This window comes from Epinephelus moara, chromosome 10, assembly GCF_006386435.1.
Source record: "Epinephelus moara isolate mb chromosome 10, YSFRI_EMoa_1.0, whole genome shotgun sequence".
NCBI lineage: Eukaryota > Metazoa > Chordata > Actinopteri > Perciformes > Serranidae > Epinephelus > Epinephelus moara.
The window spans coordinates 21473183-21499224 of record NC_065515.1 but is presented as its reverse complement, the minus strand read 5'-3'; the positions used below and the strand labels follow the sequence as shown (position 1 = coordinate 21499224).

General features: G+C 41.5%; 1 protein-coding gene across 1 annotated transcript in view; it reads right to left on the bottom strand.

The window, feature by feature from the left end:
• nr5a2 (nuclear receptor subfamily 5, group A, member 2) overlaps positions 1–22519 on the bottom strand; it is a 73026-nt gene extending 50507 nt beyond the window's left edge. The window contains exons 1-4 of the mRNA XM_050054896.1: positions 21665–22519; positions 18666–18784; positions 14816–14957; positions 5828–6534 (exon numbers count right to left, since the gene is read on the bottom strand). Coding sequence (XP_049910853.1) covers positions 5828–6534; positions 14816–14957; positions 18666–18784; positions 21665–21746 — 1050 coding nt within the window. The 5' untranslated portion in view covers positions 21747–22519. The remainder of the gene's footprint in view (positions 1–5827; positions 6535–14815; positions 14958–18665; positions 18785–21664) is intronic.
• Positions 22520–26042: the final 3523 nt, after the last annotated feature.

Sequence of the window (26042 nt, the reverse complement as noted above, 5' to 3'; positions counted from 1 at the left end):
AAACAGAGAGAAAACGAAAGAGACAGAGAAGCACAGAACCTGTCTGGATCCCCCCAAAAAACTGTCCCTGGATGACTAAAATAAACAGTGAAGCCACATTTCAAAATGTCACAGCTATTTTCCTCCCTGCTCCACTTTTATCAGGTGGACGGACTAAATATACGAATAATGTTACACAGCATTTGACTCAAGACAGACTCTAAACAACATGTCATCTCTTGTTACCGTGAAGTAAAACGTAGGAATGAGAAGGAGGGTGACGCTTGGCTTTCACAGCTGCTCCGGCCCTCTTTGAAATGTCCTGATACACGTCTCAAACTGTGCAGATTTGGTGAGGCTCAATTGCTTATGAGGCCGCAGTTTCATTTCTATGCAACTATTCCACTGTAGTGCCCCTGCAACAGAGCTTAATCTTGCAAATACTGTCGCTGTTTGGAGTTATAATTGTTTCCAGACTGTTTAACATTTCTGTTGCATCTGCAATGCACCTGCAGTTTGCAATTTTGAGTTTTGCCAGTTGATTTGAATAGCTTAAAACTTAAAACTGTGTTAAACCTGCTGTTGTCAGCCCTTCCAAAACCTTTTAACAAGACTTTTCTGTGAATAAGTGAGCATCCATACACTATGTGTATAAAAAAAGGACATTTTTGCTACATAATCACAGCGTCATTCCTTACTGTCGGTCTCTCAGAACAGAGGCGCAAAGGTTTCTTTTTATGCACATCTTTTTGCAGTGATTACAGCTTTAAGATGTATTCAGTTGGGGAGCAGGTCAAGACTGTAAATGCAGAGATGAATCAAGAATCAAAAACTAACCGACTAAGTAATCTACCTGTCCATTATGTCCACGTCTTGATTAAATTCAACAAAATTATAGCTCTTTTCTGGAGCAAATTGCTACCTGAAGAAGTGATAGCACACGTGGCAAAAGGGTAAAGGGATACAGGAAAAAAGAACAAATGTTTATGAGAAAATAACTCCAGCAAAACACACATACTATATGACAGGTATATTTTCTCTCTTTACTGTAGTATGGCTGAACTGTAGCAGCCTTTATGCGTTGGATTACTTAAAAGTCTTTTCAGACGTGGTCATTTCCGTCACTTCATCAACCTCTGTGTGTTGTGTGTTGACAAGGCGCACAAAAGTGCTCGCTGTCCCAACACCAGACACACATCCTCTTTATTAAAGGGTGTAGAGAGGAAAGGGGGGGGGCGGGGCGGTGTGGTGAAAAGGGAGTAGAGCTAGGAAGGTAAGATATAAACATATGAATCATCAATAGTCCCGATTGCCCTGCTAAATTCTCCCTCTCATTGTGTTTGTGGTGGGAGTCAGGCCAGCCATCCCAACGCTGGAACAATAGAGGAGAGGGTAGCACGCTGGACCAGCTACAGCATGAGTCACTCTCACACATACACACACACACGTATACACAGTGTCAATACACATGCTAGCATCTTATGCTCAGCACAAACAGGAACATTAGAAGAGGTGTTTTCAAGAAGGCTGTTTACAGTTCTCACAAAGAAAGCATGAGATTTCTTTAATTTAATTACAAAGGTTCATTTAAATGTCAACCAGTAACTTAAACTATCTGATATCCTTTTAAAAGTTTACTTTAGTTGTTTGCTATTAAAGAGTTTGTAAGACAAGCTCACACTTACCTTAAAACTTTTGTTTGTTCTCGCATTTTCATGTGGTAAAACTTTGTCAGTTTACTTGCTTCTTTAATTTCTGTTTTCAGTGAGATACTAAGCTCTTGATTTTTTTTAAAACTCATGTCAACATGTGTTAATCATTTTCAAATGCATTGTTGATCCATGATGTTCAGTGTGTTTATAAATCTTACTGAAGTTAAGAAGTGTAATACCCTATCTTTCTCATCCTCCCTCAGATATATCTGCTTCATTTAGATCATTCCTACATTTCCCAGAATGCTTTCTAAAAAGTTTCCCCTTGCAATTAGAACTGTCTTTTCCCTTTATAATTTTAAATGAAGAAAACTCATACGCAGCATCCATTTGGTTGCATAAAATCTGTTTTACTAAAGCTACTGTCAATGGAGAAACTGCTACATGGACTGTTTCGTGCCACCAAACAGCAAAATTCACACAGGAAGACAGGACCAACAATTGCCTGTTGCTGTTTGTAAAAGCATTTTTCAGAGGATTTGTCCCTTAACACGCAAAGTTGCCTGTTTGGTGGTGGCGCCAGAGTGGGCAGAGGGGTTCATGGCAGGACAGGAGACGATGGGGAAGGGAGGGGTGGCAGAGTACCAAATGTGTCTGAGAGACAAACACATGTGTTTCTCCCTTTAGATACCACTCAAATATTGTTATATAGTCATACAATTATATCCTGGATTGGGCAGTGATAATTAATTTCATATGCACCACACACAGACACTGAACTTGCAACACATACTTATCAAATCAGAACAAAATCAACCATCTAAAAATGTAAATTGTTAAAAAATGAGGTTAAAACTTGTCAATTTCCCAAAGACATCTGTGTATATATATATTTTGGAGAATGAATAACAGTTTACACAGCCCAGCAAAATCAATCCATACATTAACCAACTGACTTAAATCTGCATATTTATCAGCATTAATATTTTTGAAAACACACTCAAACTCTGTGGAACTCCTATTAAGGGCTGAATAGACTTAACAGGCCAGAAGAAGACATAATAGGCATAAACACACACATATCCACACGCACCTGTCCTCAGCTCGCGCATATTATATTAAAATAACCACAAGTGATCGTGACCTGAACTGAGCCAAAACCTTCTCTCATCACGCCACTTTGTCTCTGATTTCAAAACCAGTGCACCAGCCCCGACTTTCTCTAATTGTCGATGTGTTAAACCAATCAAAACTGGGGTAGGTTGGCGGTAAGAGCCCACCCCAACTTCTCGGATCCAAGGTGTTAGAAATAAACGTCCCTCACGTCATGTCTCATTCCCAGAAAGAGGTTGGGGGGGGAGAGAGAGTCGGAGTGCCGCACTGGAAAAGAATGGGGAGAGCTCTTTAGAAGGTGCTCCTAATGGCTAAATATTTATGAGTCCCGTGACCGAGGCCAACTTATGGAAACTAAATCTTTAAACACTTTTTTTGGCAGACGCCTCGCACACACCCTCCCAGCTTGGCTCTATTACCGGAGAAATTCTTTTGTTCTTACGGAGCTAATAATAGTGAGAGGGGCTGTGCGTTATGTGTGAGCGGTGTCTGTGTCTTAATGTGGGTATGTGTGTGTGTGTGTGAGATGAAGTGTATTTATAGCTTCCTACAGCGCCACACTGCTCCTGTGACAAACTTTTAATTCTACTCTGCTTCCTGTCTCTCTGGTACCAGGCTCACCCGTACATCTAATAACCAGATCTGTATAAACACGGGATGTCGAAGGTCAGGTAGATTCAAAAACATGAAATCTTTAATGACACTAACGATCACAAGCTAAAACAATGGGGTCCACTCCCTCACAGAAATTAATGGCAATGTCTAAGACTATTAGATTGCATGTATTTCTATGTATGAACACACACAGACACAAAAGTAGGCATATATTCACAGGGAGGTAAAGTGGGGAGATGTGGTGGGTGGATTTTTCTATGTAATTTGGTGCCGAGCTGCAGTAGCAAACACATAAAAGCCTGCAGCAGAACAGAACACATTTACACACACTGCACGGTACACACACTCTGCAATTATGATTAATAAACAAATCAAAGCCTTAAAGCTCAGCTTAAAAAAAAACTCTTAAGCAAACAATTTTAGGGAGTTGTTTTAAAACCAAAAGAACATCACAGCAATATACACACAATGTGATCAATACCAGTTTGGCTACAGCTCACAGTTTGCTTGTTCTCCACCATCACCAGCACTAAGCCTTGCTCAGCAGTCCTCCCTGTAGTTACTAATGAGAAACAAGCAATGATTGTGGCTTGTGTGGGAAAAACTGTCAGAGCCACAGCTAGCGCATTATTTTTCAATCCCCCTTGTGCTTTAGATGGCTCTTTAAAAACACTGCAAGGGGGGGTTCGGTTCAATTATCTCCCTCACTTAAGTGAAATACGCCCCCACCTCCCCTAAACCAATGAGGCTCGTGCAACAGGAGCAGGAGAGGATTTTTTAGAGGAGGGGGTGCAGGAAGAGGTTTCTCCTGCATTGAGCTCAGGTCATGTTCTACCTTTGTAACAGGCACCCAGCTCAATTACTATTAAGCTCCAGTAATATGGGTAGTCATTAGGCAAACATAATGACATTTCATTCAGCAGCAAATCAGGGAGTGACAAACACAAGTGGCTGAGATAATTGAATTAGGACGAGGGTGTGAGAAATAGAGAAGCTTCACAGTGGAGCAAAAAAATGATCGTTCAAAGTTAATGGGCGAACCACACACAATTATAAGCCGTGGCCACACCTTACGAGCCTGTGCCCGCAGTGTGTGTATGAGTGCAGTGCCGCGCACCCCGCTTGAATGCAAATACAGATCTCGAAAATGTCAATAGCGGGGACACGGCGCGTGCTAAATGTCAACATGTGTTTTTCAAGTACTCTTGTCTGTGTTGTAATTGGCTGTGTTTTTTAATATTGCATTTATTTCATTTGTTATTTTCCCCCCTTTGAAAACAAAATCATATCAAATATTTGCAGGGAATTTTGCAACAGGCCCGGGCCCATGAATATGCAGCTGAGCCTTTGGCGATGCAGTGTGAAACAAACAGACAAAGGAGGGCAGACAACGGGAAGAAAAACAGGTGAAGCGCAGACTAATCAAACGCCTTTCATGTCGCTCCGAACATTAACCTTCATTCAGAGCAAATAAGGCTGCGAGCGCACAAACACACACCAGAAACTCTCCCTTGGGCTCTGTGAATAAGCAAGAATTATCACATTTTTTACATGAGTCGTTGGTGGGTTGTTTCTATTGGTCAGTTGGGATTGACTGTACTAAACACCCACAGAGGACAGTTTTTGCCAGGCTGAAATACTGTTCATGTAATAGACTTTGCAGATTACATAAAGGCTGTATAAGAAATGCTTTTTAAATAAGAATATCTATCATAAATAACAAAAAAAAACTTAATTAAGCTGTTATTTAAAGAGAAAAGCAACAGACAAATTGTTGCCATTGTGACTCTACCCTCTGTGTGATACGGTCAGCTCTCTGAATTTTGTTTGACCAATATGCTAATGGCCAATATCTCTTATCATCACACAGTGTGAGCCCACTTAGATCTGAGAAATATTTCAAGGGGAGATGGGCGGTATGCAGTTCACATAAAACCCTCAGACTAGGACCCTGTTAGTATGAAAAGTGCCTGGAGCTCATAGTCAAAGTTTTCACAACCCATAGCCAAAATGTGTCACACACAGGGTAAATGTGGCTGGCTGCTGAATTTTGATCAGGCAGTGGGACAGACAGCGGTGGCAGCTACAAGCAGACCTCCCTCCCACACCGGTACACACACACACACACACACACGCGCAGCCCTGTGTACTCTGCATTAGTGTTGAGCCAGTGCATAAAAGAGGAAGATTAAAGGCCTGTTGAAGATAAAGGACTGAGCAGATGATGTTCATGAACTGTGTAAAGTACTGTCAATTATGGATGACAATGTGGTCAGCGATTTAGCATTGAAACAAACTGCGGGATAATTTATTAAAGGCCTGCAGAGTGACTGCAGAGAGAAATAAAGCTTTAATAGTAGCACGCTATCATCACTGAAAAAGAACTATGGCCAGAGCCATGAAAACAAGGTTGTACGAAATTTTTCTCAGATTCAAACCAAATCTCTCTCATCACATGGATCACCTACCTTGAGTTCACGGAAGAAGATGCTGCTGCGTGCCCACTCCACAATGGAGAAGAGTGTCTGGTCGGCCATCTTGCACATGAGGCCGAAGGTGTTGAGCTTCTCGTGTTTGCCTCGGCTGGCCTGCTCCTGCTGCAGGTAGGCCATGATCTTGGCCTGAACCTGCGGCTCATCTGGCTCACACTTGAGCAGCTCTACGATCAGGTGAGGGAAGCTGGGTGGCGAGCCTGTCTGGTAGGCATCGACGTAGGCGTAGCCCATGATGGACTCCGGCGAGCTGGTGTACGGGTCTGGGTACTCTGACTTGATGGTGCGCGTGCCCTGGAAGTGTCCGTAGGCCGCCTGGTAGCCCTGCAGGCTGCCAGCGTGTGGCGGCATCGCCATGCTGACTGGCGAGGTGACAAATGGGCTGCGGTCATAGTCTGTGGGGGGCAGGGCGGTAGCATGATGGTGGTGGTGGTGGTGGTGACCGGTGTGGTGGCCCGGGTGGTGGCTCAGTGGAAGGCCTTTGGATGCGGCCGAGTGGATGTTCTGGATGGCTGAGGAGATGGTGAGGTCGGTGGGCACGGCTTGCATCACCTGACTCATGGCCTCGATCTTCAGGCCGTTGGCTCGGATCAGCGCCTTCTTTTGCTGCTTGAGGGCCCGGTCACGTTTGTACATCGGGCCAAACTTGTTGCGACCGCCACGCATGCGGTCCGCCCGCACAGCTGACAGACAGGAAGAATGAAGAAGGAGACAAAAGAGATGACATTATTAGCTCCTTAGTACATAAATCTTTGTCTTGAATGTCATTTTCTCAAAGATTTGAGTAAGTATTTTGCAATTTAATCTGGCATACTAGATGCTCTGGACTCTCTTTTACCCTACTTTACCTGCCATACAACAGTGGGCGTCTAAAATTCCCCAACCTACACTGGTACTGTCAGGCAGCACAAGTGAAAGCAGCTTTGCACAACTTCTCTCCAATAGAACCTCCATTGTAGGTGAAAATTCGGACATGCTCAGCTGAGGGGTGACCAAGAAGCTACCTTTACTCTTCTGAACCAAAGAAACTAGAGAAAACACAAAAAAACATTTCTAAAAAATACAAGTATCTGGCGTGAGGTCAAAAAATATATAGGGGAAACCCCCCTACTCTTAACCTTTACGCCCATATGGGACAATAGCAAATTTATACCTGGAAGAAAAGTTGCTGGTTTTAAGACATGGGCAAACAAGGGTTTAAACCTACTCTAGACAGTGTTCGTGCAAGAACACATAATTATGTATCACTAACCACATTTTGACACATTAAATTAAGCTATAAAACAATTTCTTGAAGTGTTTCATTCCGCACAAGGCTGATGAAATGGAAGGGTTTGGGGGTTCTCCGCCTGAACATTTTGAGCATCAAAAACTTAATATCTGGCATTCTGGTGAATTTTTATTCACCACTTTGTGCCTTTTTGCATCAATTTATGGTGTAAGTGTCTTCATTTTGTCAGAATAAAAGTCCTCTGCCATTTTCATGTTTTTATTTAGGGGGACAAATGCACATATTCTAAATATTAGCTAAAACATAAATGCTAAAAAACGTTTTTACAGACTAAGATTTGCTCATGTATGGATACTGATATAAGCGCTGTGTTATGGAAGTGACCTCCTCGTTTGTAACTTGTATGTGGAGCAAAGGTTTTCCTGTGGTGATTACACTTGACATTTACCTGTTGACTCCTAAACCCTGCAGGTCTAATAGATAGCGTCGTTATTCATTGACCAAACACAGAAACTTCTATGGACCGCTCTGCTAAATAATCACTGTACAGCTGGCTATCTCTGTCTACCACTCAGGAAATACGCACCTCAAAAGCTTGATGTTGGTATAGACTCCAAGAAAATTCACATTTCAAAATACTATCTGATTACGCAATATCTCAAAGCTTCAAAATATCATAATCCATTAGCAGAAACTTTAATTTTCTTTACAAAACCCCCAAATGCTGAAAAGGGTGACAATAAGCAAACTGATTTTTTTTTCCTGATGAACCAAACATACCCATGATGCCCCCTGCCTACCCCTCCATGCAGGATCCTGTGGTGAGGATCACAACGAGTCTGTGCCGTGGGTATTTCTAATGAACGAGCCGGGCACACGGTGGACCGCTACGAGGGCCATGTGTGATCTGGCCGACTGCTGCCATGGGGAAGCTGCTCTGCTGTCTCCCAGTCGGGGGGCGCTGGTGTTAATTATTCATACTTAATTACCTCTTACTCTGACGAGGCTCGCCGAGCCCAGCGTGCAATGAGCTAACGGACGTCTGGGAGGCTACGCAACAGAAAAACACTCGCTAATACAAATATTGGAGAATATTACAGACTTATTTTAATTGCATTCAGCAGAAGAAAACACACGTTTAACTGTATATGCAAATACATGCACATACATTTGCCCTGATCTGTGAATAGTCAGATATCAAGTCAGCCTGCGCCCACTCCAGCTCATGATGTCTTGACGGATGAGTGAAAGAACAGAAGAAGAAAATTGAAGAGGGGGTGTGGAGAAGGCAGGTTGGGGGTGAGGAGTTTGGGGCTGAGGAGGGGCACACACACACATACACACACAGACAAATACACACACACTCTCACACACCCCGAGCTGCCTTGGGAGTGATTTTAATGACCTCCGTCACAAAAGTGTCTGTCACTGATCTGAGGGAGAGGAGCCGAGAGGGAAGACACACACATACAAACACACACACACACTCTCACACACTCACACCCACATGCTGAGTCTTTCTCGTACATTCTTAAGGAAAACACACACACACAATCACACACGGGTCCAGATCACACACAGAGAGAGATGGTAGCAGGCCAGACGCTCCGCCACCTTGGAGAGCCCCCGACGGCTCAAATGGTATGTAATTTATACACAGTGATTTTACACACACACACATACACTCACACACAACCATTTCCCAACATGCTTGAGGTCAACTCCAGTGCCCACTCAACGAGGCTCGGGGATTATCATGACCGTTAAAAAATTGATCACACATCAAAAGAAAAAAAGGAGGAATCAGGAGCCGTCAAATGTATCCATTATACATTATTGTAGGCCGACTTTAACTATTAATGATTTCTCCACAACAGCGTAATTAATGAGCTGAGAAACTAATAGTTGGCCCTACTGGGAAAACAAAATTAGGCCCTGACTGCCGTCTTGCCTGCCTCGGACCAAGGGACCCATATCACATCATGAATATCAGGATTGGGGGGTGCAGGTCTCACCACACACACACACACACACACACACACACACACACACACACACACACACACACACACACACAGATTCTTTGTCTCTAATTAAACAAGGTGATTTGCATGCATGTAACACAGATTAATATGGCAGGGGGAGGGGAAAAGGGGAGCAGGGCAGTATATGTGTGTGTGTGTGTGTGTGTGTGTGTTGGGGGACAGGATGAACTGTGAAATGTGTGTGTTTAACTGAGGGAGGTTGGATGCTGCAGTTCTCATATGACCCTGCAACTTTCAAGTGTTACGAGGCAGAAAAGTGATTTGAATTAAAAAAAAAAAAAAGTTTTATATGTTATAAAAACACGGCAGTAATTGAATTTCCTTTTCATAAAAGCATCTGTGTGTGTGTTCCAAACTTAAACTCACAGGGAGGTTTCTGTGGTGTCAAGAAAAGTGATGTGTTTGATGTTTGTGGTTTGTTTGGCATAAACAACACAAAGTGAATAGTGAGCATGACAGAGAGCGACAGCCACCGCTGCTGAACAGGCAAACAAGAAAGGCAGCCAGCTACAGAAATGAAACAAACTTCATCAAAAGAAAATGTGAGGAAAAAAAAGATAACAGTGATGTGCACACTCAGCTTGATTGACAGGAGGTGTCTGAAAAATGCAGCTATGAGCACTTAGCTCAGCACAAAGGCAGAGGCCAAAAACAACAACAACAAATGTAAACAACAACGGCGACTATATAGATATATATAGATATATAGATATGAAGAGAAAATATCCCAAGGAAGATTTGGGAAGAAATTTCTATTACTGTTGAAAGGATCTGGTTTGGAGGATATTGTAGGTCGGCAGTGAGGCTTCGGGGCTAAAGCCGGGCTGAAAGGCTAAAAGGCTGACGCTGTCTTCCCCTCTGAATTCCCCTGACTTAGTGTCTGAGAGCACGTCCACACTAAAACACACTCGGGCACACACACACATCCATAAATTCAAAAACTGACCTAAGTAAAACCCTGTTCCTCTTTCCCAAAAGTATCCAGCACACACCATCTCAAAAATGCACAAACACAAACAACCACACACAGCATCCTTCACACACACAATTTCTTCGCACACACTGAAACACATCACACACACACACACACACACAACAGCTCACAGCGCTTATATCCTCTGATTTATGGTTGTTTAATATACAGGAATATTAAGCGCGCGTAGGTGAGGATCCCTGTCGGCCGCCGGCATATTAATGGGTCCCGCGGAGCCTTGCTGACACCCTGTTTGTCATGTCGGGGCCCCGGCCCCTGCTCCGGATGCGCCCTATCCCATGCACACACATGAATACCTATGATACCTATGCATAAGTAATGGGACAGCTCCCTGGCTTCCAGCGCAGGTATACTGGGAGGCTGATGGAAGACAAATCAGAGTGAGAAAGATGGAGACAGGGAGGAAATAAAAAAGTGGAGGGAGAGGGAGAGAGACACAGTGAGGAATATACAAACACTCAGGTGGTGATGCTAATTTGTGTTGAATGGCTCTATAGAGGTTGAATGTTGATGGTAATGAATGGATTTAGATTTGATGATGGAGTAACTGCATGGAAAAAGAGGTTAAAAATAAAACTTTACTCCATCACCAGCTGTTTGGCGATGGTGTAAAGTCCAATTAAAGTGAATTAAAAGATAAATGTGAGTTGGATTTTCAAGAAATTGCTTCTTTAAATCAGTGTATCATTGTGTCTGGTTTAAAACAAGACAGTGCTGGCTAGTCAGCTTTGATTTAAACACTTAAAATATTATCTAGCATTCAGTATCTCAAAGCTGTAACGGAACCAGACAGTAAAATAGTCAGCATTTTATCAGCGGAGGACAAAAGTGGCATGCTGTTCTTTGTTTTTAGTTGTAATCATCACCATTTTGATGTGGGGCCTGTCATTAACTTTAATTTTAAATGGTTGTTAAGTCAAAAAATATGCGCCCAGTGGAAACAGAGTGCATTCAAACTCACAGCATCACAAACACTGCTCTGTCTTTAAGATGATACACAAGTGAAGGAGATATTAGGCAGCTCAGTGAAGCATGTGATGCAGGGGCAACTTCTAGCGAGCATAAAAAGAAAATCATGCCAGTGGGAGCTGTTCAGATACGGCACGCTTCATCAGCTTTAGTGAATGACGTGCTAATGGGTCAAACCTTAGTGGGATGTGTCTTTTTTTTTTTTCTTTCTTTTTCTCAATGAGTCAACACAGAGAGCTGAGATGCTACAGCGCATACCAAGACACGAGGATTTTTTAAAGTACAGTAGCATATGTGTTTGTTTGGTTAAATTAGCTTTTTATTCTAACCTCTGTTCGACTCAACGACGTGCATGCCCCTGACAGTTACTTAAATTTTTATAAATATTTGTAACTTTTTTAAATTTCATGATGAACAACAGGATCTGTAGACTGACAAAATTAAGCAAGTGATGATTAACTTGAGTGTCAATATTTTGTCTGCTCTTCACTTTCACATGTGCTATGAAAACAGGAAGTACTTTCTTTTAGTTTTGGAAAACATATCTTGGATGTTGCACCTCCGGTCAGAGGTAAGTCATTCATTCTGTGGCAGAAACACACAGGAGGTGGTGATATGCTGTTGTGCAACGACAGGCGTCACCGAGATTTAACTATTTTTGTTTTGCTATCAGCTCAAGATAATACGACTGATCTCTCAGTGTTGGGGCTGGGGTGATCGACATGTCACAGCACCATTATATCACTCTGATATGCACCCGACTGTCATTTCACCTTGTTTCGCTGCCCTCCCTCAACTCTGAAACGTTACCAACACGCGCACACACACAGACTTCTCTGCTGCCACCACCCTCACAGCAAACTGCACGGACCGTCCTATTGGTTGGCAGGCTCATCAACAAACAGGAAGGGCAGAGAGCAGCACCAGAAAAGCAAAAGTAAACAGTCGAAAAATTACAGTTTGAGTCAACTCTGAAGTTTTTCCTCGCATTTTTTCGTCCACATTTGGTTTCCGCTCGATATCCTGAATTCACATGTTGCTGCAAGCTGCTGTGTAATGGAATGAAAAAAATTGCAATAACAAAGCGCATGACCCCAAACCTCCTTTCCTCTTTCACTGCTATTGTACACACTTTTTTTTATACATCAAATGACAGCTTCTCCCTCTTGCCTGTGGCCTTCTGAACACCTTTTTGGGCTTCTCATGAATATATGTATGTGTTTACCAGGGAGAGCTGTATGTGTGTGTGTATAGTCTGCGTGTGTGTGTGTGTGCTGAGGGGTGTCAGCGTTTCTGTACGGGACGTCTTTACTGGTTGTGGCAGGAGTCGCCCACCGGAGCTTCTGGCCCCTGACAGAGTGCTGCAGGGCCCGTCTTGCCCCCGAGCTGAAAGCTACCGCCAGCAAAACAAATCAAACGCAACCCCCTCCCCACCTGTGTCAGCTGGAAAATGACAGGCCGGGACATTGTGCCCAGCGGCCATTTACAATTAACAGCAATTAATTACACCGCACATGGCAGGTAAAGGGAGAAGAAGCCTCCGGAAAGATTTTAGTTAGGCTGTCTTTGCTCTACTTTCACCCTCCCAGGGTCTTATTTCTCCAACACATTAACTTTTCTCAATTGTATGTGATCATTTTAGGTGGCTAGGGATTTTTAATTTGGCTTAAATTGCAAATGTGGGAAGAATTTTGTTTAAATGTTCAACTGAAACTGTGAGAATAACAACACCTACTCAGATTTGCAGTATTATTATAAAGGGCAGTATTGTAGCATAACCTCTCGGTTTACAAAATAACTACCATTATCTTTAGATGTAAATCATCTTTTTCACACCTACTGAAAGACAACCTTCAGGCGGCTTTATTTGCTCCAAAATTAGCGATTTCAGAATAAAACTTGTGCAAAAAAAAAAAGTTGATTTCAAATATTATCTTTGACCATTGGAAGAATGTTTCTCGCCCTGCCGTCCTGTCACTTCTGGATAGCCGTGTTTGAACAAGCTCCTGAGCCACGTTCAAATTAAACAAAGAGGCCTCAAAACGGCCAGCCAAAAGTATCATCATTACCATTCTCGCGCTGCCGCCAAGTTTAATATTTTATCTATTACTATGTCTGGCAAGTTTAAGTGCACAGCAGCTACAAGATACCCCCTAACTCCCCCTGACCCCATCTAAAATACTAATAAGCAATGCTGGATTTCAACGCTTTGGTCGTAATGAAAGGTTTCACTTCACAAAGTTCTCCGTATACATTTGCAAGAACAGATATAACTGAGATGTTCATTGTTAAATGTTAAAATAAATATAATCTTCTCCTTTCATACGGGCAATTATTCTGTCAGGGCAGGTATCAACCGCCTTTAAATGGTGGATATGTCAATTTGGGAGGAAACTATTCACATGCAAATTGATCATGGAAGAATATTTCTACTCAGAATTTCCAGAAAAATGTTCATGTGCTATGATTAACTGTACTCAATTGTGAATCAATGGAAAAAGACTACTTCTGTAATGTTGCCAGAACTTTTAAAACACCTCCGCGAAAGTCCAGAAGCAGCCACTCTCCAATCTCAGCCGCTCCATGTCATACTGTAATCTTTTTCCGACCAAACTTTCAGTGGTGGCAAACAGGCATCATATCTCGACAGTTCTACAATGCAGCATGCCGAATGCAGCAACACCGCCTGGATCTGTTTTTCCACTCCGGCAGATGTGCAAGTTCTGGATCATATTTTAGTGAGCACTATGTGTGTTCGCTATGAAACCTAAGAATAGACAAAATCTGTGGTAAGCTATTCATGAAATGTACAATAAAAATGACAAATATTCTCCCAGATTAAATGTGATTTTAAAAGACTTCTGGTGAAAGCAAGCCCGGAGGCTATCTAGGGCATTTGGCGGTCGAGGTGCTGTCTTGTTACAGGCTGTGGTGGAATCCAGCTCAAGTACTGTACCTAAATTCATATGCAGGGTGCTTAACACTCCACTTTCTTCTTTTACTCTCCAACTTTTCGTAGAATAAAATGGTATTTTTTACTACACTAAAAATGCAAAATATTTGATAAGCTTACACATAAGTACCCAACAGTACATAAAATAGTTTAGTAAGCTCCATCTCAACCACCTACAACAGTAAAATAGTACATACATATTAACACATCACTAATGATAATAATCCAACAATGTATATCTCACAGGGGACATTTTTCTGCATCATGAAAACTTTAACTCTTGATATTTTAGGTTAAATTTGCCAATAATATCTACTTTTACACACACAACTTTGATACTTTTACTTAAGCAAAGTATCCGAATACTCCCTCCACCACTGGTTACTGCACATTTGCATGTTTAGTATCATTTACAGTCATCTGTTCTGTCTGACCGTCATTGAGCAAGACACTAAAATCCCAGAGGTCAGTTCATTACAGTCACTGGTTGTTTGAAACCCTTCCTCCTTTATGCAACAACTTTCTTCTTTATCAGCTGTGAAAAATCCCAAACTTTCGACAGCTACCCATTTTCCACCAGCCACTGCTGCACTGTGAAACACTGCTGAACATCTCTCCTTAGGTCATATCTGATTTTAACCTTGTGTTTAAGCTATAAACACACTGAATTACAGAAGCAAAAACACCAGCAAAACATGCGATCCAAAGTCATTCAGGCATAAGCCAAACACCTGAACTGTAAAAAACAAAAAATGTAAACATGTTGCTGTACCTTCTAGCTTCATGCCGACGGTGAGGCACTTCTGGAAGCGGCAGTACGGGCAGCGCTTCCTCTGGGTCTTGTCAATCTGGCAGCTCTGGTTCTCTATACATGTGTAGCGCTTGTTGTTCTGGACGGTGCGCTTGAAGAAGCCCTGCGGAGAGAACCAATTAAGACGTCAACCCGCTTGACCCCTGCAATGCGATGGTAATTGGCCCATTCACACTCCCAGACAGATGGAGAGGGACAGGCTTAATGGATACACACACACACACACACACACACACACACACACACACACACACACACACAGAAGGTGAAGTTTTGAAAGCTACACTCCAATTGATGTCCTGATGCTTTCGGACACACACATGCAGAATATATATTAATACACACTTTATACAAATGGAACAAATTTTTGTCGTTTTGAAATATTTTTCTTTCTTTATACTGAAGCTGAAAACAAAGTATTTGTGATACTTTTTCATAAATCACACACCCAAATTATTTATAAATTCAAATTTCCACTATGCCTTAATTTAGAAGAGCTTTAAACAAATAAATTCTCTACATACCTGCCTCACTTAATGTTTTACTGCCTTATAAACTACTTTATAAAGAGTATAAAGTCTAATTTGTGTCCTGTCAGAATGACTTTACTATTCTCAATATTATTAATATCTCAATATATTCAGGTAAAGACTTTACGGGGAAAGCATCTTTTCAACTCTCCACTTAATTATTGAAAAATATGAGCACAGGAGTCAGAAAAATCCAATAAATTATATCCATAATTCACAGTTCCGGGATTACAGAGATTCATACCTGCAACGTGGAATTAATTATAGGCAGCAGCAGTGAAAATCAAACGAAGGGAAGATGGTATTAACGTATTCTAGATCCATAACCTGGGAGGAGAATCCTTAAACCTGGTCTTTTAAAAAAAAATAAAAATATATATATAAAAAAAAAGAACGTGCTTCTGTCAATACCTCACCAAACACAAATTTAATTGACAATCTGCATTGCCTGATCCGTCCCAAGCAAAAAAGAAAAAAAAAAAAAAAAACTCCTCTGCACTCGGTTTTGGATTATCGACTTCTCAGTGCTAAAAAATCCATGCTTCAGAGAGAACTTTCTCTCCAATTTTCCATTTAGTGCACAGCATGCGCTATAAATATCTGAACCAAACTGGATTCTAACATGCCTTAAAAACCACGCAACATCACGTCTGGAGATTAAGCGGACAACATCACTGAAAAGCTTTAATTTTACCGGCAGCTCAAACCAAGAAAAGACACTCATCAGTCAAGGCTCATTTTTATTCGTGAAAGGCTTTGCTGAAAGCAACTTTTACCCATTCCTGTTGCCATTATACACAGCAAAGTTTCTCATTCACTCAAAAATATGTCACAAATAACATAAAACATAAAATCATCACTGAAATATGAAATGGTATGCTTTAAAGTAGACACAAGCTATTCATAGAAGTAAGCCCGATTTTAATTTGATGAATTATCTGAGTAATTGGGTATTCCTGACCTTGGAATTCCATCCTACGAAACTGCACTCTCTCAACACAAAAACAGCAACCAGGAAACTGCTTTTACTTCATGTCAATTCTGGGCAGTAAGTCCGACAAAGAAGCAGGAAAAATAAAATGCACATCACCACTTTATCTCCTCTGATCCCTGCACTCTTTACTAGTTTGAATATGTTCTAACTTTATCTATTTCCCTCAAACTTCTGCAGATCCTAAATATATTTTTGATGCGTCCACTGCGCACTGTGGCTCTGACCCTTGACCTTCATACCAGTTGATTGTAATGTCAGTATTTTAGGATTAGACTTTGCTCGGTGTCTCCCAACGTGCTGGGATTGAGCCTGTTTGTGTACAGCGGGGACCATGAAGCCCGTTTCAGCTTGTTGTTGTTATTGCAGCAGGTATGATGTGGTACCATGTTTACTTTATGTGGGAGGGTGTGTAGTATGAACCAACACTGGCTGTGTGTGTATGTGAGGTGGTAGGGTTTTTTCGGAGGTTAAAGAATCTTGATTCACTCCTTTTTTTTCTGCATGTGTGTGTGTGTGTTCCTCGGCCCAGAACTGGTAACCCAACTAAAGCTCAAAAAACATCCGACCCTGATAACAAATGCGTCCAAATCACAACTGAGTTTTTGGGGTTGAAGGGTACAAGCATGGGTGAGGTGAGGGGGTGCAAGAAAAGGGTAGAGGGTTGTTGCAAATATAAAAACTCACTAGGAAATATGAACTATTTAGAGAATATGAATCTTGCTTCGGTTGCGCGTAACAAAACTGAAACAGCAGTGCTTTTACGTTAACAGAAAAACAAGAATAAAATCTAACTACTGGTTTCTCTTCTAGTTTTCACGCAGCTGTGGCCAGAGACAAACCTCCATTACACTGGAGATAGATATTTAATACCAATATGAGCCTGCAACATGTCAACACACTGATGTATCAGTCCAGCTCCAACAATCATACTTTTAGTGAATAGATTGCCTGCATTTTAGAGATAATCAATGATGAGCTTCAGGTAATTATCAATATCATTCATGTTTCAACAAGGATACAGCACTTCATAAAAGACTTCTTCATCTACTGCATTCACACACACACACACACACACACACTGGGAGATGTGTTTGTGGACTGGCTCTCCAACACGAGCCTGCAGAGCAGCAGAGCAGCAGAGATGCCACTGACGTCTCCCTTCAAGCAAGTGCTTAGCATCTCAAGGTCATAATATGGGATAAAATCTATAACATCTGCTTTGAATAATGACCACATAGGCAAGAAATGTGCGCCGCGGCATCAATACTGCGAGCGGCGATTTTGCACTGAATAGTGTTAACACAGAGACATTTGTCTTAGCTTAATTTTGTGCTGACAGCTTTACTGGGCTAACAAAAAAACTTGGGTGAAGCCTATTAGCTCTGCGTTGAGGAGGACGGTGGAAAGAGGCAGCAAGGGACAAATAGGTTGTTGATAGAGCTCAAAAATAATAGCAGCAACAGTTTACTTTGCGGTAGCTTCATTATTAGCCTGTGCATGGAAACATTTTGGAGCCAGACAATGCTGCTGTGAGCGTAATGAACTTGTGATGAGAGTTTTAGACAGTAGGGTACACGCTTGTTCATACAGAGACAGTATTAGTGTGTACTTTGTTGCCAGGGTGAAACCCTCCTCCCCCTCCTACTGTGTTTAGTGGTGGCAAAAATAAAAATGAAATAAACCCTTTGCCTGCTTCTCTTTCAAGACATTCACCGCTTTAAAAAATCCCCTGACACTCACAGGAAAAGTTTGTTACACCAATTGTCACAACAATATTTGACCCTTGGCCTCTTTACCTTTGGTTTTCCTGTAACATTAATAGCGAGGAACTGAATATTTACTGCACAGTTACACTTGTTGCAAGTGGCTGTGGACAAGAATGTCAGCTAAATGCCTAGTGTGCAAAAATATAACGGCAAAAAGAGAGGCTCATACACTGAAATAAGCAGCTGTGGAGACATATGTATCACTATGTATGCAGTGTGTTTTAATTGTATTGAACAATGCAAACTGTGTCTGCAATATTCAAGGAAAATAACTTGCTTCACTGCAGACACACAAGCAAAATGCTCCAACCTACTGTCAGGCTTTGATGCACTGCAGAAACTTCCTATTACCACCATTAATTAGGCAGCTATAATTGAGACCTCACAGCCAAAAACAATTTTAGCCACTAAGAATATTTTAGATATCAAAGCAGATACAGGAAGGTCACCATGCGCACACAATATTATTGTAATACAGTGTAATGGTTTCCCACTGGGGAGTGTGGAATGAGGGCACTAACCTTGCAGCTCTCGCAGGTCAGTAGTCCGTAGTGATAGCCTGAAACCTTGTCTCCGCACACGGGACACATCTCGTCCAAGTCTTCGTCATAGGAGTAGTCCATCATTTTTAACTGGGGGGCTGAGGATGAGACACGGACACACAGAGAGAAGAGTATTTTCAGTGCTGAGCAATCTCTTTCCCAAAAGCCCACTTTCATCCATCAAGGTGANTGCATTCGTTGCAGACAGGAGCCAAAAAATATAATATATATATATATATATATATCTATAAACGCATGAAAGTGAGCCTCATAAATATGCATACATCTAAGTCGTGGAATCGCTGGGGGAAATGGAGAGATATTAGAGTTAAGGATTGGAGGAGAAAATGTTACCGCCCACAGACAAATGAAGACACACAGAGAAGCCCTTATCTCTGCAGGCGAGGGGGGGAAATATCAAAATCAACTTGAACCAACATTATTTTTCCCTCTCTGAGAATAAATGCTGGAGGACAATTGATTTCTTATGTGTTTTCTTAGTTTAAAAAAATGTGACTTCCTGCTTGCGCTGGAAAAAATGTCCATTTAAAAGTCGTCAGTTTAATTTGACATTATTATTTCTTTATACAGCTGATTACTGTGATTTAGAATTAACCAGAATTAAGTGGGGTTTCACGCCACTTGCATATTTTCACATTTCTTTTTTATTAAGACTGAATATAAATCTAATATAATTATTGCGATGTATTTGCCCCCACGCGTTTTAGAAACCCTTGCATTGATAAGACTGTGTGTGTCAGCGCTGAGCAAACACCCAGGCTGACATTTACAGCAGTTACAAAAGCATTTATGGTTCTAATCATAAAAAAGCAGCCAGGATCAAACAGGAAAAAAACCCTCAGTGGATGTGGCTGTAAAAGTGGAAATATTTTGTCAACTAGACGCCTTTTCCAAGGCCTTCACATATATTACTGCTCCGCTTCAGACTCCACTCATCTGCTCACTGAGACCTTTTAATTAGACATGATTTCTGGTTTGTTAACGCGTTGCCCTGCTGGGATCGCGCGCTGCATATTCCAGCTGAAGCAACAAGTTCCACCGAGCTGCCGGGTTTTTTTTTTCCACAGAAGCTCAAAGCCAACTCCATTTCCGAACTTTCTATTGCCTTAAAGCGCATGGAGGAGAGCGTTTGTGGGGCCTGTTATCGTGACGCACGACAGCTGCAGGTTTGGACACATCTAAAGAAAATTATCATAAGCAGGGCATCGGTTGCACTCAGGCAGTGGATGCTGCCGTGGTAAATAAAAAATAAATTAGTAGTTCTAGTTGGAAATAGTCGTCAAATAAAGGAATATTCTTTTTGAGTTTAAGCCAGATATTTTCTCCCTTAAAATTGTACATAATGTATTACATTTTAATTAACCATTTTAATGTAAAGATGTGGCTAAACTGAGTTCAAATACATTCCTGCTCCAGAAACACGCAGAGGTTTGTGCACAAACAGTGTGTCCAGGTCACACTGCATTAGAAAGGTGCAGAAACATACCCGTCAACCCAGTATCTCACCTGCTGGCTCTCCCCTCGACGGTCACTTGTTCATGCAATCTCCCAAAAAAAATAGCTCCAACATTTGCCCAAAACGCAGATGATTCCAAGAGAAACCCTCCTCCCGTCCGAGCTACCTTGTTTTTAACCCTGCGTAAAAGTAGATAACGGGCTCCGCTAACAAGCCACTCCTTGTCTTGTGAGTGTATGTTATCAGCGTCTCATAAACCAAGACCGGGTTAATTGATTGTCCGTTTATATTGCTGTGAAATGACGTGAGGGGGATACGTGAGTTTAACTTGGCAGAGGGAGTCAGTCCCTTTTATTTAAATCTTCCCTGCTGTGTGTGTAATTTGTAGAAACAGATCAAGAAAAAATATATTGTTATGTATGCCGCTGAGGATTTTGATAATTATGCCCAATCATTTTTTTCCCTCAATGAAAGTTGCAGAATTAAAAAACAAATATAAACCTAATTTCGCACATGCAAGCACTGAAAGCATCTAAATGTTTGATATTATTCGTAAAGACTTAGATGAAAAAATGCATACATGAGTATAGCATCATATTTGGTGCCAGTTTTTATTTTGGTTCAACCTGATTTTGAAATTGCAGTCATTTTCAGGCCATTTTTTAAAATTGCATAACAAAAAAATGTTAGGAACACAATAAAATATAAATTCATTTAGATTAATTTGTTGCACAATTGCGACCATTTTACAAAGCCTATATAGTGTTAATTAGACCAGGAATAACTGGCTTCACAGACCAAAGTTTACAGTCCCGAGGTCAAATTTTGGCAGTGGGGCAAATCACTAAATAGACTCTCTAAATTTATGTTCCACAGTTTTGCTCTCTTTGATAAATGATCAGCAACACTGTCCTAATTTCTGTCCGCATGCAGTCAAAAAAAATCACGATCCAATTCTGCATATTTTGCTAAGGCGAAGTGGAGTGCTTCATTCTGAAACCACAGAAATTAAAAAGTTAAATACACACATCTCAGCTGCTCTGTCTCACCGCTTTTACGCACCAGGCGTCTGCACACTTCCAGCATGAGTGACAGCTGGGTATAATCACTGTCTGATCGCGAGCCAGACCTTAGAAACGTGTGTCCAGGTTTGATCTGCATTAATGCTTTCATTATTTTATCAGAGTTAAGACTAAGAGAAAATAACAGGATCTTGTCCCCTGACCATAAATTCTAAAATCTCCAAAAAAAACTAATGACCTCCATATGTTTGATAATTTAACACGTTCATCACACAGTAATAGTCTATATTGGCTCTATCACCACTCACTGTCCTACATTAGTGCAGAAATGTGTTGGTTATAAGCGTGTTCAAAAGTTTTGGTGACATTGAGGCACGCACTGAGGACTTCCACACCGATAACGCTCCTTAAATCTACCCAACTGGAAGCGTATCTGCCTTGTAGTCCTATACGAGATTAAAATGAATGACAGTTCTTACCTTGCATATTCCTTGGCACGCGCCCTTGTTCTCCATACGATCGAGAGAGTCCCAGGGATTCAGTCTCGACTTTGGGTAGCATGTCAGCGCTGCCGGCCTGAGCTGGAGACTCCGCACCGCTCGGCGGGACACCTGGACGTCAGAGGCGGATGTCCCCCCAAACAGACCTCAAAGTGTCCCAAATGTCTTTTTTAAGCTCTTTAATTCTTACTTTCTGTCTCTGTCTGTCTTCCAATTATCGGACCATGTTCCGAATGTGAAGTCTGATTCAAACGATTCAGACTGTCTTCAAGCGACCGGGCTGCATAGCCGGTGCGTGTCTGCTCTGTTTTAACTTCACTTATTTAGTTTCTCAAAATTGCATCTGCGCACAGAAGAGCAAAAATAACCACAGACGAGTGATTCCTTCGATACTTATTAAGGAGCAGTTGCGCGCTGAGTTAGGGAATCAGTCTCCCACTCACACGAGAAAACTGCACAGCGTCCGGATTAAAAGACGATAGTAAGTTTCCCTTTAGCTTTTCCAAAAGTATTTTTTTCGCGCGTCACGCATTAAAGTGGGACCCTCAATGTAACTTTGAGCCGTTAGCAGACGAGAACGCGCCACCGGGGCCGCCCCGTCCTGTGCGTAAAGTCGGATTCGGTGTGTCGGTCGGACTGTCTGGAGATGTGGAGACCTCTCCTCCGCCTCCTCCTCCTCCTCGCGGCTTTGTTTACTCCTCTCTCTCCAATCCGGGGCGCATGCGGTCGTCTGACATCATCTCTGCCCGATCCAATCAGGCGAGGAGACCGGGAAACATCGCCTCAAACCCTCCAGTTCCATCTCTCCGAAATCTCAGCTGTTTAATCCCCGTTAATGATGGACTTTAAAAGCGCAGGGAGAACAAGGAAATCAAGCGAGGTGATGCAACTGCATGTGAGGGCAGACTCCCCATGAGCGCACGGAGCGCAAAGGCAGCGCGCGAGGTATGTGGGTTGGGAGCGTGTTAGAACAGGAGCGTACGGCAGCACACGCACGCACGCACGCACACATGCATGCGAACGGGCACGATTCAATGATGCAAAGTTGTGTTATTTTATAACATCCTTGATCTTTACATGTCGTTTGCATATATTTTATTGCAATATTTAGTTAACCTCAATTATCAGTTTTAGCACCATGTTCTCTGCTTCTGTCATAATGACCCCACTGATCATTAAAAGTCATAATATATAATCAAATAAAAAGGTAACACCGTTCTTTCTTTCTTTCTTTCTTTCTTTCTTTTTCTTTCTTTCCTTAAGAGGACTATCATTATTTTATCATTTTAACACGCAGGTAAGGGGCATACAAATTTCAGCATATAAATTTAAAAAAGCAACATGCCCTCTGTAGCATCAGCAGCTTTTGGGTTTGTTTGTTCAATTTGGTGGAAAACGTGAGCAGCACCGGCCTCAGGCTCAAAACGGCCTTTATTCTCGGATCAAATCAGCCCCCTTACGCAATAAATTATACCTTTGCCTCTGAATTATTATCGGTAATTGGCTGAGCAGGGATCAATTAGCGATCTGACGTCAGGCTCGGGCTAGCCTATTCCAAATTAAATACACAAAGACAAAAAAATATATTAATTATGCGTCTACGTCCCCATAAATCCCCCCTATGCACGCGCTCCACAGGGACACTTAGTTTGGCACAGTGTTACCTTATCATCGGTAGAGGGGGGACACAGAAAAGTCACACACACACACAACTGAACACCTGAAGGGTCGCAGAGGGCGCGCTCCACACACACACACACACACACACACACACACACACACCACAGGGAATTACATATTTTAAGGCTTTAATATCAACCTATACAATAATGGTATTATAGTGATATAAGAGGGAATTACAACACCGAGCACAGTTCGGGGAGCAAACCAATAGTACCTTAAATTACTTTTTTCCCTACTGGACTTTGTTTTCATGACAGTCTTTGAATAAATTCCTCTGCGCATTTCCTTTTCTTTTTTATTGTTTCTTTCATTTGCAAGCGCAAATTTTAAATTCCAAGTGAAATATTCTACTGAATCAGTTTCGTTCAGTTTCTTTTTTCAGTACTTACGGCGCACTACCGTACTCACGTCATACCCACCCGATATAACCCGCCTATTCTTCCTAACTTTTATTGAAAATGAGGAAAAGTGCAGCCAAAAATATTTAGAATTTTGGTTACAAGTCTAAAACCTCAGGCTTTGTCTGAACCCAGTCTGACCTGTTGCATTTAATTTCTACAGCATCAGTTAAATACAGTTTATTATGTTTCCATAATACGTTATGAAGCTTTGGTAATCTATAAATGGTGCCACGATATAATGTGTTTGTCTTCTCTTTTCAAATATCCTCATATGATGCAGACTCTATTTCAGTCAATTTAATACAATTTGAAAGTTTGTATAACTGGGGCACCATTCTATACAAGACATCATCACTTAAATTAAATAGTAATAAATGTTTCTGTCAACACAGAATATAGTTCCCTCTCAAATTTCTTTATTTTCACCCGTGAAATAAATTCCTCCACACATTCATCTCTGTTCTTGCAGCAGAAGAGTCAAACAAGTGGGTTGCAAAGCATTTAATCACAATACATTATAAAAAGAAAACAACATACTAAAGAGAATAAAATAAACTTCTGTGAACTTTTATATTAAAAACAATTGAATTATTCTCTTTATTCCAGTATCAGTAGCCACCCAATCTCCCTTCAAATAAACACACTGATACAGACTCTTTTTTATCATCATTTGCTGAGCAGCACATCAACTACAATGTTGACAGGGTGCAGAAGGTTCCACCAATCAGCAACATACTTATGATGCTCGGGTGTGATTGGTTAAAGAAGGGTTACTTGCAGGCAGCAGGGGGCGGAGTCAGGGAATGACAAGGGGGAGGACAAGTAAGGGGTGGGAGGCTCAGAGTGAGGGGGGGGGGTGTGCAGGTTAGGTTATAAAATGACACAGAGGCTGATAAGACCTTCTCTGGCAAGATAGCAGTGCTGGAATGATTAACCTGTATGGAGAGAGACACAGAGACAGAGAGAGGGTGCTGTGGTAAAATGTAATGAGGCACACAGGAAGAAGGGAAGGATAAAAGGCAGGTCAAAAGGTTCAAACACAAAAACATAGACAACACAGGAGCAGTATGGAGAGCATGAGGCTTTTGGTTATTCACAAATACAATCAATAATTGAAAAAACTGAACTGAAACGCAAAGACTGAAAGACAGACAGACAGACAGACAGAGACAGAGACAGCTATAGGTTCTCAGGTGGTACTTTATTGACTTTGCGACAGTTCACTGTTTCAGGTGGTTAGAGTCACATCAAAAGAGAAGCCAAGTCATGCCGACGCAGTCACTCAAACTTTGGACTAATCGTCAGCCACGTTTCACTTCCAGGTTTGCATTTATCTGACTGGCACACACACACACACACACACACACACACACACACACTGCTGGCTGTAAAAACTAATAAAAACTATTATGTTTACATACACTAGGTGATTAAAGCACAAACACATTGTCTATTATTGTAATCTAATGAGGAACTCCTATGCATTGTGTGTGAAATTGTGTGTGTGTGTATTATCGTATGGATACCTGATGGGGACATGTGCAGCCATGCTGGTTTGTTTGCATTGAAGTCTGTGTGTGTCTGTGTGTGCTCATTTGTGTGAGTGTATATCTGCATGTATGACTGATTTGTTCTGATCAAATAACAATAGCCTTGAAATTGTAACACACACACACACACACACACACACACACACACACACACACAAGCATCATTAAATTATAATCAACACACACTCGCTATTCATATCCAGGAAATCACCTATCCAGCCCCCCCGGCACACACATACACAAACAGACATACAAACACATACAAACACACACCTCTGTTTTCTGTGTTGAGGACGTAATGTAAACAGTCACTGGCTCTAAAAATACTGCAGGACCCTGCATGCAGAGCAACGACTCATAAAACAAAACAAAGAAGGTGACGATGTGACACAAACTAGCGTGACTGATCGAAACACAAGACAATGATAAAAGGAAGCAGCAGAGTTCTGCTTTGTAGTTTAAACTGTACAAAATACATACAAATTAAATTAGTGGAGCAAAACGTATAATACCGTGTCTTCAATATAGTGTCTGTAAAAGTATATAACAAAACAAAATGGAAAACTTATAATGGCGTTAACTAATTTTTTGGCCACTTGGGGGCTGTGCAACAAGCTGTAAACATAACATTAACATATTGTCATGATGCAAATGTGTTGAGAAACTTTTTCATATTAACACATCCAGCGGTCTCAAGGCAACATTATCAGCCATTTTGAGTCC